The sequence below is a fragment of the Cynocephalus volans genome, chromosome 1 (genome assembly GCF_027409185.1).
Source record: "Cynocephalus volans isolate mCynVol1 chromosome 1, mCynVol1.pri, whole genome shotgun sequence".
Taxonomy (NCBI): Eukaryota; Metazoa; Chordata; class Mammalia; order Dermoptera; family Cynocephalidae; genus Cynocephalus; species Cynocephalus volans.
Window position 1 is genome coordinate 131,299,500 of NC_084460.1, and position 25,153 is coordinate 131,324,652.

At 37.1% G+C, this 25,153-nt stretch overlaps 1 protein-coding gene and 1 pseudogene across 1 annotated transcript in view; one reads left to right on the forward strand and one right to left on the reverse strand.

The window, feature by feature from the left end:
* The window catches only part of CFAP44 (cilia and flagella associated protein 44), a 116,278-nt gene that overhangs the window by 40,678 nt on the left and 50,447 nt on the right, over positions 1–25,153 (forward strand). The window contains exons 17-23 of the mRNA XM_063111114.1: positions 1,183–1,341; positions 2,393–2,623; positions 9,756–9,901; positions 11,011–11,281; positions 13,844–13,899; positions 14,068–14,230; positions 15,726–15,856. Coding sequence (XP_062967184.1) covers positions 1,183–1,341; positions 2,393–2,623; positions 9,756–9,901; positions 11,011–11,281; positions 13,844–13,899; positions 14,068–14,230; positions 15,726–15,856 — 1,157 coding nt within the window. The remainder of the gene's footprint in view (positions 1–1,182; positions 1,342–2,392; positions 2,624–9,755; positions 9,902–11,010; positions 11,282–13,843; positions 13,900–14,067; positions 14,231–15,725; positions 15,857–25,153) is intronic.
* On the reverse strand, positions 6,939–7,818 carry LOC134364561 (centromere protein N-like; annotated as a pseudogene).

Sequence of the window (25,153 nt, forward strand, 5' to 3'; positions counted from 1 at the left end):
TCTTCCTTTGACTTTTGTGCTACCATGCTGTCCTTGTTTTCTCTCCCACATCTTGTCATTCTTTCTGAGTCTCTTTTGCCCAGCTATTGACTGTTGTTTCCCTAAGGCTCTGTCTCAGTTTCTCTTGTTATTCTGTTCTCCTGCCCTCAGTGATATTATCCAAGCTCACAATATTCTTATAATCCCAAATGTGCCACAGGACATTTGCACATGGTGTTTCCTTTACAGAACATGCTCCCTCAAACCCTTACCTAACTCATTATGTAATTATGCTTTATTTATCCTTCACCTTGAAGCTCAGATACCACCTTCTCAGGAAGCCTTGCACAACCCACTTTTTCTTGTGCACTTCTGCAGCATTCTTGGAATTATAACTTACATGTATTTATGTGATTTGCTAAGTGACAGGCTCTCCCGTTGGAAGTAAGTTCCATAATGGCAGAAACAGTACCTGTTTTTCTTATTATGATTTTAGTCCTAGCATTTAGCAAGATGCTGAGTACATAGGAGGTACATAACAAATAATTGTAGAATAAAATAACTGAATGAATAAACATTTCAAATAATGTGTCTGTGAAATATCAAGATGGAGATTTCCCATATATGGTTAAATACCTGGTTTTGGAGTCAAGACAGAGATCTGAGCTGGACAATTAATTTGGGATCTAATTGCATGTGAGTGGTAATGAAGGCTATAAGATTCCCAAGGAGTGCTTATGAAGAGGGTAGAAGAGGGAAAAGGAAAAAACCTTGGGAACATCCACACTTAATGAACTCAGGCAGATGGAGAGTGATCCATCATAGGAAGCTGAGACTGAATATACCATCCACATACTGCAGGTTTTCCTTGGCAGTTCTAATTTTAATATCCTGCCCTTTGGGCTAACAGATTTCACAGCCACGTATTTGACTCAAAAAATTTCTTATGGCATCTACAAAGCAACCAAATCTAAATATAATCATAACAATTAAATTATTAATTATAATTATATGATAATAATTGGTTAGTATATATATATATAATAAATTTGACTTGTTACCAATAATTGCAGTGAGGAATTAAGTATCTTTTAAAAATGGTTAAGATACATAGCAATTATATTTTTCGTGGTTTATAATCTTTTTGAGCTAAGCCTCTAAAAGTTTGCCTAAATGCAAATATGTTTAATCTTTCTCATTTAGCCTGAAAGTACTTTACTGATTATCTGTGAGAATGGCTATGTCCTTGAAGCTCCATTTCCAACCATAAAGGAAGAGGATGACCACAATGTAGTGTCCTATGAGATCAAAGACATGTGCATAAAGTGTTTCCATTTCTCAAGCATCAAATCTAAGATTTTGGTATGGGATATTCTTGAAGCATTATCTGCTAATGTTTTTTCTTTAGAATATAAAATATCCCTTGTTAAGTGCTGGGAGAATACAAAGAATATTAAAACATAGACCTGGACTTTAAGAAGCTTATAATGTGGTAGGAAAGCAGCTAATGATACTAAAAGGCAGTTGCTAATATATAACTAAAACCAAAGTGCAAAGAAAGGAATTTTAGGGATGTACAGAGGAAGGAATGGAGGATCCTGATGGAGGGGTGTGAGGAGGTCAAAGGTGGATGGAACATTTAGTACTTAAAGAATGGGAAGGATTTTGAGAGGATGAAAATGGGGAGGGTGGCAGTGAAGGCTGAGAGAACATCGTGAGGGAGGGCAGAGTTGTGAGAGATTTTGGTCTTTTCAGGAAATGAAGAATGGACTGGTGAAGTGAAGGGATTCAGTTTGTGGGAGGGATGTGGTAGGAGTCTGTGACCAACACATAGAGCTCTTCAAATGTCACCCAAGACATTTCAGTTTAGGCCACTGGGATCCATTGAGCTTTTGAGGAGGGGATTGATGTGACGAGATCATATAAATTAGGAAGATTATTCTGAGGGGTAAACAGAATGAAGAGGTAAGAGTTGAAGGGAGCAATGCCAGTGTTAGAGGACTTTTGCAATGGACAGTCGATAGATGATGGCAGCGTGAATCACAGTATTACTAAAGTTGAAAACAACCTTCCTTGTGGACTATTCTGGTCTACCTAATTCCTGGGTTGACAGTGTTAGGCCCTGAGAAAAACCGTATTTAGCTTCTCTGTTAGGAAGAAATGACCAAATAATTTCTACAAAATCAGGATCAATGGAGGTAAAACATAAAAGACAGTGATTCCAATGATTTGAAAGTCTTAATGATAAAAATATATCCTCACGTTGATAGTTATTTTTAGATGTTATTTGTTATATCAGAGCTATATTTTCTAGAACCCTACCTCCTTCTGCTTTCTTTATCATCCCCAACAGTGTAAATGAATGAATGAGTTACAGTCATTTTTTATATCTATTTAATATTGCTTTTAAAAGAGATCAATAGAAATTGAAAAGAGAGAGAAACTAAAGAAGTTGAAGGAGAAGGAAAGGGAAGAAAGGAGGAGGAAGCTAGCAGAAGAGATGGGAGAAGACAGAGAAAAAGAGTTCCAGGAGGAGGAGGAGGAGAAGGAGGAGAAGCCACTTCCTGGAATCTTTATTCCACCGACCCCGTCACCCATCCTCTGCGGATTTTACTCTGGGCCAGAGAAGTTCTGGGTTTCTTTGGTGAGTAACGATGTAATAATTTTCACCTCAGCCCTATTCCGATTTAGTTTATAGTCATTATTTATCACCTTTACTCTTACGTTAAGACTTCATTTATTAACTACTGTTGAAGTTGTGAGTTTTGATGAATGAATGTGTGTTATAGTTATTTCTTATATCATCTTAACATCTTTTTTATATGTCTTCTTGTTATATCCACTATCATGTATGACAATCATACATATTCCAGGCAGGCCAAGCGGGGAGAAAGACCAAGGGTAGAAGGGCAAAGGGTTAAGGGGTTTTCTACTTGAGTCTGTTGGTTTTGATTTTGAAAATAATGACTTTCATGGCAGCACTATTCAGTAGATTTTTGCTTACATCTCATTATCTACAACTATGCTGTGTGGCCGTATGGAAGTCTAGGAAAATGAATGTTTTTAGATGGTCTCATTGCCCTCCCTAAACACAATTGGGATTGGGCTAATAAGAAAGAAGGGGAAAATGAACATTAAGAAGACAAGTACCAGGGACTGTCATAATGTAGTGAGAGTACCTCCTTCAATTATTTATTTTCTACTCTTATCATGAAACATTTTATTGATCTATCGGAAGGCAAGATTTTCATTATAAATTTGTCGCAATTTTCAGTTCCATCCACCAAAAAAAAAAAAAAGATATAAAAGTACACGGCCACTTCAGAAAGTTCATGGAAAAATAGAATTAAAAGATAATAAGAATCTTTCCATGAACTTTTTGAAGATCCCTCGTATATGTGAAAGATCATCATTAATTCATAAGTGGTCCAAGGTCTTTGGCCAGGCCAGGATACTTGCTAGCCAAGGACTGTTGCTGTAGGTGTGATGAGGACTGACTCTTCCCCTCTTCAACTTTTCCTAGAAATAAATCTTTTGTAGCAACTTCTAAGAAGGCAGGCAACAAAAAAGATGGAAAGTAGTGTTGGGAGCACCATAGGACTCTATTTATTAGTGCCTTTACCCTTTCTGTCTGTCTTCTCTGCTTTATGAAACAATTATTAATGACTACTATTTTGTGGAGTTCAAGGGACAAAGAAATAAAGACATTGTTCCTGCCTTCAGGAAGATTCCTTATATGAGGGAAGGAGGCACAGAATCAAGTAACTGTAACACAATGTAATAGATTTCCAATGTCCTGGAAACATAGATGCAAACATTATTAATTATTTGACAAACATATTTAGTGCTTACTTCTAGGGTTGCCAAGTTAATATTACATGGGTTGTACTTATACCCCAAATTATTTTCATTTATTTGAAATTTAAATTTAACTGAGTGTGTGTTAGTCCATTTCTGTTGCTTATAACAAAATACCTGGAACTAGGTAATTTGTAAAGAATCAATATTTATTCATTTCCATTTCAGAGGCTGGGAAGTCCAAAGTCCAGGGAACACATCTGGTGAGGGCCTTTTCTTGGTGGTAACTCTACAATGACACAGGGTATCACATGGTGAAATGGCAGAAGCAGAGAGAGCCTAGACTCATCCTGCACTCTCCTTTGAAAGCCCTCAGATCCATGCCTATGACCACCATATAACCATCAACTTATTAATCCACTCACTAGGGCATGGTCCTCACAATCTAATCACCTCTTCAAGGCCCCACCTTTCAATTACCACAATAGGATTTCCCACCCTCTTAACGTTATCCACAGTGGGAGTTAAGTTTCTAATACATGGACATTGGGGGACACAATTCAATCCACAGCATTCTGTCCCTGGCCCTCAAAGTTCATGTCCTTCTTACAGGAAAGTACATTCATTTCTTCCCCAAAGTTTTAATTTGTTTCAGCTCAGAAGTCCAAAGTCTCAAGGTCCCATCTGTAAAATGAAAAGAAGTTATCTACTTCCAAGATACAATGGTGGGACAAACATAGGGTACATAGTCCCATTCCAAAAGGGAGAAGTAGGCCAAAAGAAAGGGGTAACAGGTCTTAAGCAAGTCCAAAAACCAACAAAGCAAGCATTAAATCTCAAAGCTGGCAAATCATGTGCCTTGACTCCATGTTTGACATCCGCCATACGCTGGTGTGGGGATTGGGTCCCCAACTCCTCAGGCAGCTCTGCTCCTATGGCTTTCCTTTTCTCAGGCCATTCTTCAGTTCTCTCAGGCTGGTGTTGTATGCTGGTAGTTCCACAGTTCTGGGTTCTCCATGGTGGTCCTGCTCTCAAGGCTGGTGTGGTTTTCCTGCTGCAACTCTGACTCCACGTTTCCACTCTGCATTGCTCTAGCGCAGGGTCTCTGCATTGACTCCACTCCTGTGACAGATCTCTTCCTGGGCCCCCAGGCTTTTCCATATATTCTTTGAAATCAGGGTGGAGGCTCCCAAGCCTTCACAGCTCTGACATTGTTTGAACCTGCAGACTTAACCCCATGTGGATGGTGCCAAGGCTTCTGGCTTGTATATTCCAAAGCTGTATGTCCAGCCACACCTGGGGCCAATTTAGCCATCACTGGTGCTGGATGCAGCTTCCCAAGGTGGCCTTGGGCAGCGAGCCCATGGAGAGCACCTCAAGCCTGTTTTCCAAGAGCATTCTGTCTCCCTAGGCTTTTGGGCCTGTGACGGAAGGGGCAGCCTCAAAGATCTCCGAAATGCCTTCAAGCTCTTTTTTCCCCCCCTTCTCTTTATAATCCCTTTCTTTGGTACTAATCTTATCCTTAAGAAATGGTTGATGGGGTGCACCCTTGGTTTCTTCTGTGGAACTTACTTTCTCACTCTTTATGTGGCTGGGATGAGAATTTTCCAATTTTTTGCCCTCTGCTTTCTTTTGCCTTATAAATTCTGGTTTACATCATGCCTTTTCTTCCATAATTCAGTGTAGGCTCTTGCAAATTGCTATGTAGCTTCCTTAATGCTTTGCTGTTAGAAATTTCTTCTGCCAAATACTCTGGGACAGCACCTTTAAGTTCCATATTCCATAAAACTTTTGGGCATGAACAGAATGCTGTCAAGTTCCCTGCAAGTTCACAGCAAGCGTGATCTTTGCTCCAGTTTCCAAAAAGTCCTTTCTCATTACATCTGAGATCTTCTCAGTATGGCCTTTACTGTCCATATTTCTATCAGCATTCTGCTCACCACCATTTCACCAGTCATAAGAAGTTCTAAATTTTCCCTCATCTTTTTGTCTTCTTCTGAGTCCTCCAAACTCCTCCAACCTTTGCCCAACACCTAGTTCCAAAGCCGCTTCCACATTTTCAAGTATTTGTTATAAGCAACATCCCACTTCTCTGGTACCAATTTTCTGTATTAGTCTGCTTCTGTTGCTTGTAACAAAATGCCTGGAACTGGGTAATTTGTAAGAAAGCAAAATTTATTGCTTAACAGTTTTGGGGGCTGGGGAGTCCAAATTCCATGGAACACATTTGGTGAAGGTGTTGTTGGTGGTGATAGTGATGCAAAGGTCTCTCATGGCAGAATGGTGGAGCAGAGAGAGAGCTACCACCTCACTCCTCCTTTTAAGCCCTCTCAGAATAATGCCTGTGATCACCATTTAACCATCAACTTATTAACCCACTTATTAGGGCATGGTCCTACAGTCCAATCACCTCTTCAAGGCTCCACCTTTCAGTTGCCAAAACAGGATTTCCCACCCTCTTAACACTGTCACAGTGGGGATTAAGTTTCTTTTCTTTTCTTTTTTTTAACTAGTTTTTCAGTATCTTTATTTACAAATAAGCATAATACCGGTCAGTTTGAATGTTCCACATTATGATAAAACAGGTGATGAAAGTATCATATTTACAATGAAAATATTTATTTTATAAAATTGAATAATCAGATATGCAATCACTTGTAATAACTCAATGGGCCCAACTTGACCCTCTGAATGGATCGCTTTTGTGATTCTCCTGGAAAGCTTTGAGTTGGGTATAGTTTCTTGGTGCTTCTTTCCATGATCCAGGGCTTAAGAGAAAATCCCTTGAACCCAACCATTGGAACAAGACCTCCCTTGATCGAAGAGAGGCAGAAGTGGGAAAAAGGACATTAGGTATGATATCCAGCAGTCTCAACCATTCTGCCATATGCTTGACTTCAGAGCATTCAAGCACTCAAGGTCAAGTTGGGGGCCATGTATGTATCCTGCCAATCTTAAATGCCCACAACTGTTATACTTAGGATATAGTGGAGGAAAAAAGAATCAGTCCCACCAGTCATACAAACATTTCTAAATTTTCAATGCCAAGAATTAATTTCTAAAATTTAAGTATATAAACAGAAGCTATCCAGCTAACCATTAACTAAAATATGTGTGCAATATAGTCAAGGAGCTGCTGTGCTTACAAAACCACACACATTTTATTTATCTCTAATTATAAAATAATTCATTTTCTTGTGAGGTATGCAAGTGAGCAATGGGGAAAGTGGTGCATCTGCGATTTTCCAGTTGTGCAAATTCCAGTTGTGGTTGAGGATAAACTCCAAAAGCTTCTTGAATTACTCTTTGGACTCTCTTTTTCTTTTTCTATTGTGTTTTCATGAATGATCCTTGAATCCATAGTTATATCTAGCCCAAGGCTTCTTTCCTGTAGAGGTGTCTAGACTTGTGCATTTCAAAGGTCAGATTAGACTGTTTAAAAACTATAGCCTTGAGAGAGTCCAGATATCAACATCTCAGGTTCATTTTCACAACCTAGCAATTGTCAGTACCTGATCCAGAAGGGGTGTATTGCTACTTAGGCTGGAGAAAGAAGCAAAGACATATGGAGTCTAGGGATAATGCACCACATATGTAGGTCTGTACAGGTTTGGCTTTGTATACTGTGTTCCCTAGGCAATTAAAATCCAGAGTGCATTCTCCTCAGCCTCTCTGAAGCTGGACATCACATTTTTAAATTATCTCTGAAGAATTTTCTTAAACAAACTTTTAAATTGTTTCATATCAAAAATGCCAACATCTTCACCTGGTCCTTTACTCATCTGAAAAACATCCAAAGTTTCTGGTGCTGATGAACTTGAGTATAAATCATGTCTAAAAGCGCGGTGTCATTGACACTTGCATACTTTTCCTCACATAGCAGAATCAAGTGCTGAATGAGGGATTTCTTACTCTGCTGAAGTTTACTGTCTGCAGCTGACTTTCAGATAAAAAATTTCATGCTTTCAGGATAGTCATTATTTCAGTCTTGCAGATTTTCAAGATGGTCCTCCTGGTAAACTTGGCAACAGTCTCATACATTTCTTTGGCATGGACCTCATCTCTTGCCATTTCACTCCTCGACAGCTGTTCCGGTCTGCTGTGCCTTCAAAGCCACCAATTGCAGTCCCCACCCTAACTTTCTAATATATGGATGTTGAGGGATACAATTCAATTAATAGCAAGGCATCTTGTATTTTTAACTTATTAAATAAACATATGGCAATCTACTTATTCTGTACCAGACCATTCTAAGTGATTTACTTTACCAACCTATAAAATAAATGCTATTATTATTTGTATTTTACGTGTACAGAAACCAAGGCATGAAAATGTTAAGTAACTTATCCAAGGTCATACAACTAATAAGAAGTAGAACCAGCATCTGGACTCAGGCAGTCTGGGTCCAGAGTCCGTGTTCTTCACCATTAAGCCACATCAACAAACAAGATTAAAGCATAGTTCAGAAAGGCAGTAATGCTAATCTTGCTTGACCCGATGATATGCCAGTTCTGTGCCTGCAGCCAAGCATGTGGTATAGAAAAACTGGTATCATTTTGAAGAAATGAAAAAGAAAAAGAAAAGAAAGCTGATGTTAGTCCAATATAGATTCTGGTTGGCTTCTAAAATTTTGTATATTGCCTTCGAATTTCTCAAACATATTAATCATAGCTATTTTGAAGTCCATTTTGAAAACTGCTCTATCAATATCTCTTGTGACTCTGTTCTTTAGTCTGATTTTTCTTTTGATTTTCAATCAAGTCTTGTCTTTCCTGGGTATGCCTAATTATTTTTTATAGACTGCTAGATCATGTATGAAAAACATATAGCTAGGTTGAGTCTCTGTGTGTTGTTATTATCTCCTGGAGATTTATTTTTGGCTCTGGAAAGCAACTAGAAATCCTAGATCACTTCAATCCCGTCATTGATTGAGATGACTTGAAGTTAGGCTTCGCTTCCTGTGAGGGCCATTCTATTTCTAGTTTATTCCTACACCTGGGCTGTCTCACTCCAGGGTTGCAATGGAAAGTAGCCCAGCGGAGAGTGTTTTTATGATGGTCCCTTCTCCTTGGAGGACCCTGGGAATTCTTTCCTTCTCCATAAGCCCACGAGACTGCAGATAGCTCCGCTCAGCTCCTTAGTTTCTCAGCTGCCACTTTAAGAATTAACAGTTGCTTCAGGGAGAAAAGAGTGCCAAATGCCAGGCACACTTCTCCTGGCTTTCCCTCTCTCCTGGATCATGCTATTTTGGTAGCACTCCAACGCCTTCACACACTTTAAAAAAATTGTTTTGGTTGTTCTCAGTGGGAGGGTTTGGCTGAAATAATCTAGTCTGCCATTGTCAAAAGTAAAAACTTAATAATTTGATTTTCAGAAGTAATCATATTGTAACTTTCTCTTTCTTATTTACTCATTTATTGCTCATAAACATGTCCTGGCCCTTAATTTATTTCTTCTAATAAAGACTCTCCAGCCTATATAGAGAAAGAAAGCAAGTTGGAGTTGACAATATAGCTCTTCCAGATGACCACTATTGTCTCACTACAAGGATATATTTTTCCTAAATAGCCCTTCCTGGAAAATTAAGTGTTTGAAGTTATCATAGACTGAAAACTAGCTGTAAAAACAATGACCTGCAAAACCTATTATTAAATATTCTTTATTCAGAATAATATTTGAAGAAATAAAATGGAATTCAGTTGGTACTCAGAGGTGATATCTCTGTTGTATTGACTTTTAAGTGGGAACAAAAAATTTTAAGATTTCATTATTATAATTATATAGTTGCATATAAATGGACAATAGGGATATTTTATAGAAATAATAAAGCCTATCTATAATCAAGAAATAATATAGAGATAGATGTCTTAAGACATCTATTTTATGTTTTAAATTTTGAAATAATCAGAAAATCTTCATGCAGTCCATATGTGTTATATCCCATTACCACCTTCTATGTTATTTATCTCTTTTTCCAGGGTGGCTATGATTCTGGTTTTCTGTATCACTGTGCATTCCCCCCATATGACAAAAGCAGTGATTTCAAAGAACAGAAAGATGAACCTTTTGGTTACTGTTTTCTTGAGGATACAGAGGATAATCCTATCCAGACTATCACTTTCAGGTAAACAGAATTTCAAAAAGGTTTAAAAAACTATCTCTCACTAGTGTCTATGTTTTTATCCCTCATGGACATTTTCAATTTTTAAAGATCTATTCAAATGAAGGAGCACTTACACAATGATTGGTTAAATAAATCAAATGAATAAATAGAATCAAAGCTGATCCTGAAATTATATTTAAATTCTCCCATCAGATATTCTCTCTGAATTTCTTTATCACACTACTGAATTATATGAATTTACCTTCTGTTATTTATGAGGATGCTACTACATGGTCATATAATAAAGGCCATAGTGATTTTGGAGAAATCACATTGAATCATAGCCCTTTAATAATTGAGAACAGGGGCCGGCCCCGTGGCGCACTCGGGAGAGTGCAGCGCCACGGGTTCGGATCCTATATACGAATGGCCGGTGTGCTCACTGGCTGAATCCTAGCTGAGCGCGGTGCGGACGACACCACACCAAGGGTTGCAATCCCCTTACTGGTCACGAAAAAGACAAAAAAAAAAAAAATAATAATAATAATAATAATTGAGAATTGAGTATGTATGCCAGTCATTCAAAATTCCACATTTCAAATTGGTTTTTTTTTCTTATCCTTTTGTATTGATTTGCTAGGTGTGCTATAACAAATTACCACAGATTGGGTGGCTCAATCAACAGAAATTTATTTTTCACAGTTCTGGAAGCTAGAGTTCCTGGAAAAAGGTATCAGTGGGTTTGGTTTCTCTCGAGGCCTCTCTCCTTGGCTTACAGATGGCTGCATTCTTGTTGTGTCCTCACATGCTCTTCCCTCTGTGCATGACATCCCTGGTGTCTGTCTCTCTGTATGTCCTAATCTCCTCTTATAAGGACATCAGTCAGACTGAATTAGGATGCACCTCAATGTTCTTGTTTTAACTTAATTATCTTTTAAAAGGCCCTCTCTGAAAATGCAGTTACATTCTGAGGAACTAAAGATTAGGGCTTCAACATATGAATTTTGGGGGTGCAAAATTCACTCCATAACACCTTTGTTATTAAAAATTGATTCATGTGTCGATTAATTTAAAATTAAACATTATTTCAAATTAATATGAAGAACAATTTACTTCTTTTTGTTTCACAGCATTAACCAAATGATGATGTTTTGTGGAATGAGAAATGGAGCAATTCGAGTCTATGTCCTAGATCAGAATGATCCTTCCTTGACCAGTTTGGTAGACTACTGGCACTTCAATATGCATGACAATAACTATGGCTGTATTAAATGCATCTCTACTAGCTTTGATGACCGTTTCTTGGTGACTGCTGGGGCAGATAGTAATATCTTTGTTTTCAGCATTTTTTCTGAATTTGCATTAGAAAAAGGCATAAAAGCCAAAGTGCCATCTCCCAAGGTATGTAGCTAACTAACCAATTGACTAATTAACTAACAACAACAACAACAAACTTCACTCATTGTAGGGGCGTATATAGGGTGTACACCATAAAATGTGCTTTTGCAAGAGATTGTAAAATATTATTACTGTCTTTAGTATTAGAATGTGACAATATGGGTCATGTCATGATCAAAGATTCAGTGTAAATTATTCTATCCTTAGGCAGAATAGACTCTGGTTTTGTGATGAAGATTAAAGGTTTAGATCTCCAAATTATATCCTTTTGTCCTCTCACAGAACCTGCATTTTCTATTATTAAAGTGAAAATTTAAAAACCATGGGAATTGTTCATAAAGACTAAGGAATTGTATTAGAAAGACCATAGTTAAAATTCCTATGCACACACTGGCTTCCCATTACCAGGTAGCCTGCATCAAAAGAACACACAAAGAATGTAGGGAAGATATGAGCAGATACATTTTTATTTCTTTTAATAGCAGCAAAATCTGGAGTATGGGCTGCTGTTTAAAGAAGTTCCAGCTCAGAGAGAGGAATTACAGAAGGGAAAGTATGTGAATGAAAAGAAAATCTTTGTATTTCTACCTAGTGCCAGCCCTCTCTATAATGAATAGAAAAAAAAATTTACTCCACATTTGAATAATAGTGTCCTTTTATTTATGGTTGCAATCAATATTTCTTAAATCACTGAGGCAGACTCTTCTTGTAAGAAGGCAAAATTAGGAAAAATTGAAAAAAAAAAAAAACCCCATAAAACCCAACTAAGCTCTGTATGTCTCTGAAGTTCTTACCTTTCTGTACTTTAGAATCAGCTGGGGAGCCCTTAAAAGTACAAATGCTTGAGTCCAACCCAAGAACAATTAAATTAGACTCCCTGAAGGTGAGGCCCAGGCATCAGTATTTTGTAAAATATCCTCCATGTGATTCTAACATGCATCCAGCATCGAGATCCATTGGCATATATTTTGGAACTGCTGCAAGCACCCTTTTTAACTCAACTTTATTGTAAATACTTGTAGCCAGGAGATAGTTGGCTGAGTGAGTATTGAAGCACTCCTACTACCCTGGCTGTGTTCTGCCCAGCTGTCGCCATTGGGCATCCATGCTGTGCTGTAACCAAGACCCCTGCCCAGATACAGGCCCAGCTGCAGCTGCACCCCCGCCTTGTGGTTAACACACACTGCTGAAACAGACTTTTTCAGCCTGCTTCCCACCCGTTGTACTTTTCCACCCTAAGACAAAGTCATAACCACATAAGATCATAAGATCACCTCCCTTGCCCGGTTATAAAAACCTGGAAATGCTATAATATAAAAATAACAGCCCCACTGCATTCGAGGCTCAACCTTTGGACAAGAGACTGTTGAGCCTATGCTGATATATCAATAAACTCTGTTTTCCTGTTTTAAGACTCCGTGTTTCCTGTGAGTTCACAGTAACTCACTGCAACAGTATCAGTATCAATTTCAGAAATCATAGTGATATTAGAGAGCCAAGGGACTTAGCTCTGGGCAATAAAAGAATAAAAAATAAATAAAATTCAATAAATTTATGTCCTGTGTGATCAATAGTACATACAATTTGTTAGCCATCACTGTGTCTTATATTGGTCATGTTTATGACTTCACTTTTACTCAAGTCATAAACCTTGACTTTCATAAAAATATATAGATTAGTATTTCATATGTATAGACACTGAACATTTACATACCATATTTATGAAGACTGTGATAAAACAACTGACCAGAAAACAGTTTTCATTTCTTCACAATGAATGACAGCAAAACAGACCTGTAAAACAGAATAGAGAATAAACAAGTTCAATTTTACTTAAGAACCGATTAGTTAGCAAACTAAGATTCTTTGTTTTACTCACTGGGTTATGATTCCCCTTCCTGAATATCAAAGGCTAAGACATTTTATAGCACAGCACCTGAGTAAACAAAGTACTTTTAAGTGATTTACTTCTTAGTTTCCCTTAATTTAAACTAATTTCCTTTCTAAAGGAAGATTTGTTTTTCTGATTTTATATTTTTCTCTCTCAAGGTGGGGGTTATATTATTCTGTACATTTTCCACTTTATGCCTTCTTTTGATAAGATCATGTAAAATGCTTATTTAAAATTAGAAAAATATATATGTTTAAAAATCTTTCTAGAACACACATGAGGTATTTTGGGTATTAAGCACATAAAAAACGAATATGCTAAAAAACACCATTTTGAAATAAATGGTCTAGAAATTTTTTGTGTGTATTCTTCATTAATAGCACATGAATACTAGTAATTCACAGTTTGAGAGGGCAATGTTGCTGATATTAGCATTTTTAAGAATATGACTAGGTTTCAAGACTTTTTCTACCTATCCCTTCAAATGAAGCAGAAACAAACGGGTTTAGTCAACTGTGATTTTTTCCTTAGTTTGTTTAGTGTGAAGCAACTTCTCAGACCTACAATTCTTAGAAATTGGCAGGAAAAATACCTTCAATTTGCTTCTTCATAAATATTTTAAGGGAAATATTATGCAATTCTAAAGGGCTAACATTTTACTGCCCTTCTTACAGTTTGAAATTGAAACAGAGCCAATTCCAGAAGATATTGAAGATCCCAAAGCCTACAGGTATGAGGATTTTTAATAAATACTGATTAGGCCTGAGTTTTTGCAAAACAAACCAATATTTTGCTGAAGTTGACAAAGATAAATGAATTTCCCAGCTATTGAATAGTAATGTTCTTTTATGCTGTTTCTATATCCTAACCTATTATTCTTTTAAATTTCTGTTTTCAGTATTGAGAATGCCAGGAGAAAAAGAGAATATGATAAGTTAATGAAAGAAGTGGAAGAAGTAAAGGCCAGGAAGAGAGAACAACTCAAAGTTTTGAGAAATGAATTTTGGAAACTATTAGAAATGAATAAAGGATTACCAACACATATGCAGTTTAAACAGACAGTAAGCCTAAAATAAATTTGATTTTAATTTTAACATATACTGATCCTAGTTTGAGACTACTATTTTGCCAGCATGTAGGAACACTTAAAATCATCTTTATGCTTCACTCTATCTGGCTGTGTGTTTGCAGCAACTAAATTACTGTAGAACTTGACACACAACTTGGTTTGGAAGCAGATGAGCCTCTGCACAATATAAAGTTTACTACTGGATTTAGCTACATCACATTTTTTTTGTTTGGTAACAAGATAAGATGTAAATATAGGTTTGAATCTGATTATCAACCTTATTGTACCTAGCCAAAATATATGTTGAGTAGGTACATGTATAATTTGATTCTCTGTGGGTCTATTTCTGCAATTCATCAGATCTCTTGAGAAGACAGTGCCTGGTTGATCCACAAAGTTTCTAAAAAAAATGATTTAGTATAGTTGTAGCTATGGTGGCAATCAAAAAGTTTTTAAAGCCAATTTTATATTCTCTCTTTTTCTTTTGTGACTTATTGCAAAGCCCCATGTACCTCCTAGTGATTGTTTTTGGGTTATTTTTGCTTGTTTGTTTGTTTTCATTTGTACTTCTTCCTAAATGGAATTACTGTTAAGAGTTTCATCAAGTAAAAACCCAGAATTTATCATCTTTAATATACCCATGGGTTACCCAGCTCTGTAATTCTATAAGCACTTTGCCAACTTCACATAAAAAGTGCTTTGGTGAAAACATAATGATTAACTCTTTGTATTGGTTAAAAACTAATTCATAATGGATAAAAAACCTTCATGCTTCTTGATACTTCCAAAGTATGGTTGACATAATTTAAGATAAAGAATAACTGAAGCACGTGCTATGGCTGAACAGTTTGCACACATCATTATTTAAAACACAAACACCTCTGGAAAGAATAATTACTACTCACAGTTTAGTGTGAATGTAGGCTCTGATATTTTTCAGAAGTGAAGATAAGAAAGAAACATGAGGTCTCTAAAAATCCTTATGAGAGAAAGTCGACCAACTGGAGAAGGGCACTCAACAAAAACTTGGTGATGTCAGGAAGACACCAAAGACTGCCATCTTTCCTGGGTGGGGTCACATGGGAGGGGACGTTCAGCTAATGATCAGTTACCATGAACTTCTACAATGTGCCCAGTAGTTATGTAATAGTAGTTTCTTTGGGACAGTGAGAGTGTCTTTTAAAAATGTATACGCTCTCCAAATATTATTAGCATTTATTATTTTTATTGTGGGAAAAATCTTTTAAATGTGTAAATTTACTCGCATTGTTGTTAATAATTTCTGAGAACTTTTCTCCAGTAGAAGTAACAGCAAAAGTATGCTATTTCTCTTTTGGAATGGAGACAGTTCCTGGTATTTGGGAGAGAGTTATGATGCAGCATGACAACGAGGACAGAAATTAAAAACTGTGTCTGTATAAAACACAGGATTGATATAGTACATTGATAAAGTACCCATTTTAATGAAAAAATCTACTTATCTGCAGGATTTTGAAATAGATTCCAAAATTCGTGCCGAGATTGGCAGAAAAACAGTTTACAAAATTCAACAAGTGGAAAAGGAATTAGCCTGGGAAAGAGAGAAACATGAACTTGGCCTAATGAAACTACAGAATAGGTAGGATACATATTTCCTGTAAGTTCAGTAAGGTGTTTGAGGCCACATATATATTTTTTAATTTAATTTTTTATTTTATCGTTACACGAGGTAAACATTTTTTGTGGCCCTTTACCAATTTCTCCCTAACCCCTACTCCTCCTCCCCTTTTCCCACATCTGGTGACCTCAGTTCTGTTCTCTCCTTTAGAAAGTTCAATGAATTATTGGTATTGTTATATCATTCTTTCTTTCTTTTTTTTGTTTATTTTTTTCAGCTCCCACTTATGAATGAGGACATGTGGTATTTCTCTTTCTCTACCTGGCTTATTGCACTTAACATAATTTTCTGTAAGTTCATCTATGTTGCTGCAAATGGGAGAATTCCATTCCTTTTTATGGCAGAGTAGTATTCCATTATGATTACATACCATGTTTTCCTCATCCAGTCATCTGTCAATGGACACAGAACTATGATAAACATGGGAGTGCAGGTATCCCTGTGACATGATGGTTTCCATTCCTTGTGGTACACACCAGCAGCAGGATTGCTAGATGGTATGACAGTTCCATCTGTAGCTGTTTGAGAAACCTCCATTCTATTTTCTATAACAGATGCACTAATTGACCGTCCCACCAGCAGTGTAGGAGGGTTCCCCTTCCTCCACATCCTTGCCAGCATTTGTTATCACTGTCTTTTTGATACTGGCCAGTCTAACTGGCGTGAGATGATATCTCATCATGGTCTTGATTTGCATTTCCCGGATGCTGAGTGATGTTGAGTAGATTTCATGTGCCTGTTGGATATTTCTATATCTTCCCTTGGAAAATGTCTATTTAGCTCCTTTGCCCATTTTTTATTGGTTACTTGTTTAGTTATTGTTGTTTGAGTTCCTTGTATATTCTGGATATTAATTCCATGTCAGATGTATAGTTTGCAAATATTTTCTCCCATTCTATAGGTTGTCTTTTTGCTCTGTTAACTGTTTCTTTTGCTGTGAAGAAGGTTTTTAGTTTGATAGAGTCCCACTTGTTTATTTTTCCTTTTGTTGTTGTGCTTTTGGGGTCTTATTCATAAAGTCCTGGCCCAGTCCTACTTCCTGAAGTGTTTCCCGTATCTTTTCTTCTAGGAGTTCTATAGTATCAGGCCTTATATTTAAATCTTTAAACCATTTTGAGTTGATTTTGGTATATGGCAAGAGGTACAGGTTTAGTTTCATTCTACTACGTATGGATGTCCAGTTTTCCCAGCACCACTTATTGATGAGGCAGTCCTTTCCCCAGTTTGTGCTTCTGTTGCCCTTGTGAAATATCAGTTGGCTATAAGTATGTAGGTTGATTTCTGGGTTCTCTATTCTGTTCCATAGGTCTGAGTGTCTGTTTTTATGCCAGTACCAGGCTGTTCTGGTTACTACAGCTTTGTAGTATAATTTGAAGTGAGGTAGTGTAATGCCTCTGGCTTTCTTTCTTTTGCTCAGGATTGCTTTGACTATTTGGGGTCTTCTGTTGTTCCATATGAATTTTAGGATTAGTTTTTCTATTTCTGTGAAGAGTGTCATTGATTTTTTTTGTTTTTAAATTTATTTTATTTTGCCAATATACAATGTGGTTGATTATTGTGGCCAGTTACTGAAACCTCCCTCCCTCCTCCCTCTCCTCCCTCCCTCCCAACAATGTCCTTTCTGCTTGCTTGTCGTATCAACTTCAAGGAATTGTAATTGTTGTGTCTTCTTCCCTCCCCCCCCCAGGTTGTTTGTGTATTTATTTATTAATTTTTAGCTCCCACAAATAAGTGAGAACATGTGATATTTCTCTTTCTGTGCCTGACTAGTTTCACTTAATATAATTCTCTATAGGTCCATCCATGTCATTGCAAATGGCATTATTTCATTCTTTTTTATAGCAGAGTAGTATTCCATTGTGTAGATATACCACATTTTCCGTATCCACTTATCAGATGATGGACATTTGGGCTGGTTCCAATTCTAGCTATTGTAAATAGTGCTGCAATGAACATTGGAGAACAGGTATATCTTCGACTTGATGATTTCCATTCCTCTGGGTATATTCCCAGCAGTGGGATAGCTGGGTCATATGGTAGATCTATCTGCAATTGTTTGAGGAACCTCCATACCATTTTCCATAGAGGCTGCACCATTTTGCAGTCCCACCAACAATGTATGAGAGTTCTTTTTTCTCTGCAACCTCGCCAGCATTTATCGTTCAGAGTCTTTTGGATTTTAGCCATCTTAACTGGGGTGAGATGGTATCTCAGTGTGGTTTTGATTTGCATTTCCCGAATGCTGAGTGATGTTGAGCATTTTTTCATGTGTCTGTTGGCCATTCGTATATCTTCCTTTGAGAAATGCCTATTTAGCTCTTTTGCCCATTTTTAAATTGGGTTACTTGTTTTTTTGTTCTAAAGTTGTTTCTGTTCCTTGTATATTCTGGATATTAATCCTTTGTCAGATGCATATTTTGCAAATATTTTCTCCCACTCTGTTGGTTGTCTTTTAACTCTGTTGATTGTTTCTTTTGCTGTGCAGAAGCTCTTTAGTTTGATATAATCCCATTTGTTTATTTTTCCTTTGGTTGCCTGTGCTTTTGGGGTCATATTCATGAAGTCTGTGTCCAGTCCTACTTCCTGAAGTGTTTCTCCTATGTTTTCTTTAAGAAGTTTTATTGTTTCAGGGTGTATATTTAACTCTTTAATCCATTTTGAGTTGATTTTAGTATATGGTAAGAGGTATGGGTCTAGTTTCATTCTTCTGCATATTGATATCCAGTTATTCCAGCACCATTTGCTGAAGAGGCAGTCTCTTCCCTAGTGTATAGGCTTGGTGCCTTTGTCAAAGATCAGATGGCTGTAGGTGTGTGGGTTGATTTCTGGATTCTCTATTCTAGTCCATTGATCAGTGTGTCTGTTTTTATACCAGTACCATGCTATTTTGGTTATTATAACTTTGTAGTATAGTTTAAAATCAGGTAGTGTTATGCTTACAGCTTTATTTTTTTTACTCAGAATTGCTTTGGCTATGTGTGGTCTTTTGTTATTCCATATAAATGTCTGGATAGTTTTTCCCATTTCTGAGAAAAAAAGTCTTTGGAATTTGGTGGGGATTGCATTGAATTTGTAGATCGCTTTGGGTAGTATGGACTTTTTCACAATGTTGATTCTTCCAATCCAAGAGCATGGGATATCTTTCCATCTTCTTGTGTCCTCTCTAATTTCTCTCAGCAGTGGTTTGTAGTTCTCATTATAGAGATTTTTCACCTCCTTGGTTAACTCAATCCTAAGTATTTTATTTTTTGGTGGCTATTGTAAATGGGCAAGCTTTCTTGATTTCTCTTTCTGCATGTTCACTATTGGAGAATAGAAATGCTACTGATTTTTGTGTGTTGATTTTGTATCCTGCTACTGTGCTGAAATAATTTATCAACTCAAAGAGTTTTTTTGTAGAGGCTTTAGGCTGTTCGATATATAGGATCATGTCATCTGCAAACAGGGACAGTCTGACTTCATTTTTTTCCAATCTGGATGCCTCTATTTCCTTCTCTTCTCTGATTGCTCTGGCTAGTACTTCCAACACTATGTTGAATAGAAGTGTTGAGAGTGGGCATCCTTGTCTAGTTCCTGTTCTTAAAGCTTTTCCCCATTCAAGATGATATTGGCAGTGGGTTTAACATATATGGCTTTAATTATGTTGAGATACTTTCCATCTATACCTAACTTATAGAGAGTCTTTGTCATGAATGAGTGTTGAATTTTATCAAATGCTTTTTCAGCATCTATAGAGATGATCATATGGTCCTTGTGTTTGACTTTATTAATATGGTGTATCACATTTATTGATTTGCGTATGTTGAACCAACCTTGCATCCCTGGGATGAATCCCACTTGATCGTGGTGAATAATTTTATGTATGTGTTGCTGTATTCTGTTTGCTAGTATTTTAGTGAGGATTTTTGCATCTGTATTCGTCAAGGATATCGGCCTGTAGTTTTCTCTTTTGGTTATATCTTTACCTGGTTTTGGTATCAGGATGATGTTTGCTTCATAGAATGAGTTTGGGAGATTTGCGTCTGTTTAAATCTTTTGGAATAGTTTGTAAAGAATCGGTGTCAATTCCTCTTTGAATGTTTGGTAAAATTCTGCTGTGAATCCATCTGGTCCTAGGCTTTTCTTCGTTGGGAGCCTTCTGATAACAGCTTCAATCTCCTTTATTGTTGTTGGTCTCTTCAGATTTTCTACATCTTCTTGGCTCAGTTTTGTAGCTTGTGTGTGTCCAGAAATTTATCCATTTCCTCCAGATTTTCAAACTTGTTGGCATATAATTGTTTATAGTAGTCTTGAATGATTCCTTGTATTTCAGATGTATCAGTTGTAATATCACCTTTTTCATTTCTAATTTTTGTTATTTGGATCTTTTCTCTTCTTTTTATAGTTAGCCATGCTAATGGTTTGTCAATTTTATTTATCTTTTCAAAAAACCAACTTTTTGATTCAGTGATATTTTGGATTGCTTTTTGGGTTTCAATTTCATTAAGTTCTCCTCTGATCTTAATGATTTCTTTCTGTCTGCTAACTTTAGGTTTGGATTGTTCTTGTTTTTCTAGTTCTTTAAGGTGAAGTGTTAGGTTGTTCACTTGCCATCTTTCCATTCTTCTGAAGTAAGCATTTGATGCAATAAATTTCCCCCTTAGGGGTGCTTTTGCAGTATCCCACAGGTTTTGGTATGATGTATCAATATTTTCATTAGTTTCAATAATTTTTTTGATTTCCTGTTTGATTTCTTCTTGGACCCATATGTCACTAAGTAGAAAGCTGTTTAATTTCCATGTGTTTGTATAGTTTCCAGAATTTTGTTTGTTATTGATTTCTAGTTTTAATCCATTGTGGTCTGAAAAAATACATGGGATAATTCCAGTTTTTTTGAACTTGTTGAGACTTGATTTGTGACCTAATGTGATCTATCCTGGAGAATGGTCCATATTCTGATGAGAAGAATGAATATTCTGAGGTTGTTGGATGGACTATTCTATAGATATCTGCCAAGTCCAGTTGGTCTAAAGTGTTGTTTAGATCTTGTGTTTCTCTGTTGATTTTTTGCCTAGATCATCTGCCCAGTGGTGAGAGTGGGGTGTTCAGGTCTGCTGCTATTATGGTGTTCATGTCTATCTCATTCTTCAGATCTAATAGTGTTTGCTTCATAAATCTGGCTGCTCCGACATTGGGTGCATATATATTTGTGATTGTTATGTCTTCTGGATGGATCAATCCTTTTATCATTATGTAGTGGCCCTCACTATCTCTTTTTATGGTTTTTAGTTTAAAGTATATTTTATCAGATATAAGAATAGCTACTCCAGCTCGTTTTTTATTTCTGTTTGCATGGTAAATCGTTTTCCATCCTTTCACTCTTAGTCTATGTGAGTCTTTATAGGTGAGGTGGGTCTCTTGAAGGTAGCATGTAGTTGGGTCCTCCTTTTTAATCCAGTCGGCCAGTCTGTGTCTTTTGATTGGGGAATTTAATCCTTTTACATTAGGAGTTGTTATTGAAAGGTGTTGATATACTCCTAGCATTTTATTGATTTTTGTTTGGATGTCTTAAGTGTCTTTTGTTCCTATCTTTCTGATTTACTGTTTGTTTTCTGTGTTTGTTGGTTTCTTGGGTTGTAGACGGCCTTTTTTTGTTTTGTTTTCTCTTCATTGATGCCAGTTTTATTATACTAGTGGGTGTTGATTTTTCTTGGGTTTTTATGGCAGTGGTAGTTGTTTTTCAGGTACCAAACCCAGTACTCCCTTGAGAATTTCTTGTAAGGGTTGTCGTGTGGTAGTGAACTCCCACAGTTTTTGTTTGTCTGAGAAATATACTATTTGCCCTTCATTTTGGAAGGATAGCCCTGCAGGGTAGAGTATTCTTGGCTGGAAATCTCTGTCTTTTAGTATTTTGAATATATCATCCCATTCCTTTCTGGCTTTTAGGGTTCGTGATGAAAAGTCTGATGTTAGTCTGATTGGGGCTCCCTTATAGGTGATTTGACGCTTCTCTCTTGCAGCTTTTAAGATTCTCTCTTTGTCTTTGAGTTTTGCCAGTTTGACTATAACATGTCTTGGAGAAGACCTTTTTGGGTTGAATACCTTTGGGGATCTTTGAGCTTCTTGCATCTGAAGATCTGTGTCTTTTTCAATAACTGGGAAGTTTTCTGCCACTATTTTGTTGAATACATTTTCAATACAATCTCTGTTTTCCTCCCCTTCTGGAATACACATGAATCAGATATTTGAGCCCTTAAGGTTGTCTGGTATCTCTCTTAGATTTTCCTCAATGTTTTTAATTCTTTTTTCTTTCTTTCTTTTTTTCTTTTTTTGTCTCCCTTTGTTATTTCAAACAGCCCATCTTCAAGGTCAGATATTCTCTCTTCTGCTTCTGCAGGCCTGCTGGTTAAACTCTCTGTTGTGTTTTTTATTTTGTTGACTGAATTCTTCAGCTTGGCCATCTCTGCTACATTCTTTTTTAGGGCATTGATTTCCTTGTACATTTCTTCTTTCAGGTCCTGTATACTTGTCCTCATTTCATCATGTTGTCCAGCTGAGTTTTCCTGTATCTCATTTAGTTTCCTTAGAATTATCACTTGAAATTCCTTGTCAGATATTTCAAGGGCTTCTTGTTCTATAGGATCTAGAGCTTGAGAGTTATTATCCTTTGGTGATGTACTTTCTTGATTTTTCATATTTCTGGTATCTTTCCTTTAATGTTCAGTCATTGTGGCAGGGGGTTTCACAGTCCACAGGTTTGACACTACTGTCTGGTTAGGATGCTGCTGGGGCTGCCAATTTGGTATGGCTGCCTCAGTGTCTGCTCGGTTGCCCACTAGTGCCTTAGGTGTGTGGTTGCCTCGGGTCTTGACCAGAGAGGGAGGCACGTCTCTGGTCAGTATGCACTCAGCTGGGCTGGGGATGGAGTCAGGTGGCGGCGGCAAGTCCTACCTGCTGGGTCATGAGCTGGCACTGCAGGGTGCATGGTCTCTGTGGAACTTTCGCTACTCCGGCTGGGCACCTCTCTGATCTGTGCGCACTCGGCTGGGCTGGGGATGGAGTCAGGTGGTGGTGGCGAGGCCTACCTGCTGGGTAGTGCACTGGCACCACAGGGCATGTGGTCCCAAACTCTATTCTTTCCCTTTAAGCTACTGAGCTAGGATTCTGGGACAGCTGCGTGTGGCACGGGCCTCAGGCTGCTTCTACTCATGGCAGAAAGTGGCAGGGAACCAGCGGGTACAAGCAGATCACATGGCTACAGGAAGCAAGAGAGAGAAGCAAGAGTGAGTATCATTGTTTTGATGGAGATTGCATTGAATCTATAAATCGCTTTGGGTAGTGTGGACATTTTCACAAGGTTAATTCTTCCAATTTAAGAGCATGGAATGTCTTTCCATCTTTTTGTGTCCTCTTTAATTTCTTTCAGCAGCGATTTGTAATTCTCATTGCAGAGATCTTTCACCTCCTTGATTAAATTTATTTATGGATATTTTATTTTATTTTTTTGGTGACTATTGTAAATGGGCTTGCTTCTTATTCTGCTAGTTCATTTTTGAAGTATAAAAATGCTACTGATTTTTGTGTGTTGATTTTGTATTCTGCAACTTTACTGAAATCATTTATCAGCCCCAATAGTTTTTTGGTAGAGTCTTTAGGTGTTTTTTTTTTTATAGGATGATGTCATCTACAAACAGGGACCGTTTGCCTTTGTCTTTTCCAATCTGGATGCCCTTTATTTCTTGCTCTTGCCTGATTGCTCTGAGTAGTACTTTCAATATTATATTAAATAAAAGTGGTATCCTTGCCTTGTTCCTGTTCTCTCAGGATGATATTGGCAGTGGCTTTGTCATATAAGGCTTTGTGTTGAGATAGTTTCCTTCTATACCTAATTTGCGGAGTATCTTTATCATGAAGGGGTGTTGAGTTTTGTCAAATACTTTTTCTGCTACTTAGTCATAAAAAAGAATGAAATTCTGCCATTTGCAGCAACATGGATGAGCTTGGAGAAAATTGTGTAAAGTGAAATCAGTCAGGCACAGAAAGAGAAACACCACATGTTCTCACTCATAAGTGGAAGCTAAAAAAGAAAGAAAAAAGAAAAAGAAAGAAAGACCATAATAAAATGTTGAATTTTCATAAGCAGTGAACAGACCTATAGTAACTAGAGGTGGGAAAGGGAGGGTTAGGGAATAATTGGATAAGGGGGACAAAGAATAATTGTGATTTGTAATGATGAACATGCTAATAATATTGATTTGATCATCACATACTGTACATAAATACCGATAAGTCAACTCTATATCCCATAAATGTGTAAAATCAATTATGTTTCAATTTTTAAAAATGTTTAAAAAAAAAACACGCAAATATGTGCCCAGAGGAATAGCTACTCTTATATTGGATAAAATAAACTTTAAACCAAAACCATGAAAAGAGACAAAGAAGGCTTCTATATAATGTTAAAGGTATCTATCCAGCAAGAAGACATAACTATCATAAATATATATATATATATATACACACACACACACACACACACCCAACACTGGAGCACCCAGATATATAAAGCAAACTCTATAAGGCCTAATAAAAAGAGATAGAACTCATACAATAACATTAGGGAACCTGAATTACCCCTCTCTCAGCACTGGACAGATCATCTAGGCAAAAATTCAACAGAGAAACACAGGATTTAAATTAGTCTTTAGACTAGTTGTCCTTGGCAGATATGTACAGAACTTCTTGCCCAACAATTACAGATTATACATTCTTCTCATGAGCACAGTTGTGGAACCACTAGGCTATGTCCTCAGAAGGAACCAACACCCCTAATACCTTGATTTTGGACTTCCAGTTTCCAGAACTGTGAGGCAATAAATAACTTATTTTAATCCAACCAGTTTGTGGTACTTTGTTACAGCAAAGTCAGAGTGTACATTGATTGAGCCATTTTAGGCCAAGTTATATGCACGTTTAGCATTATTAGACACTGCCAGTGTTCTCAAATGGTTCAATCACACACACGAGGGTGTTACACCTCTTGCTGTGTAACGGAGACACAGAAAAGATTACTCAAAGCCACATGAATGCAATGAGAAGCCTGAAGGGACTGCACGTCAGCAACTTCTCTGTTAGAAGGAGAAACTGGGTACAACCCCGAGTCAGTTTTTGCTTCAGTTCTTATTGTAAAGACAAGGAAATTACAGGGAAAACACAGATGGTTAATCAATCATAGTAAGAACATAAAGAAATTGGCGATGTAACAATCTTCATCCAAGC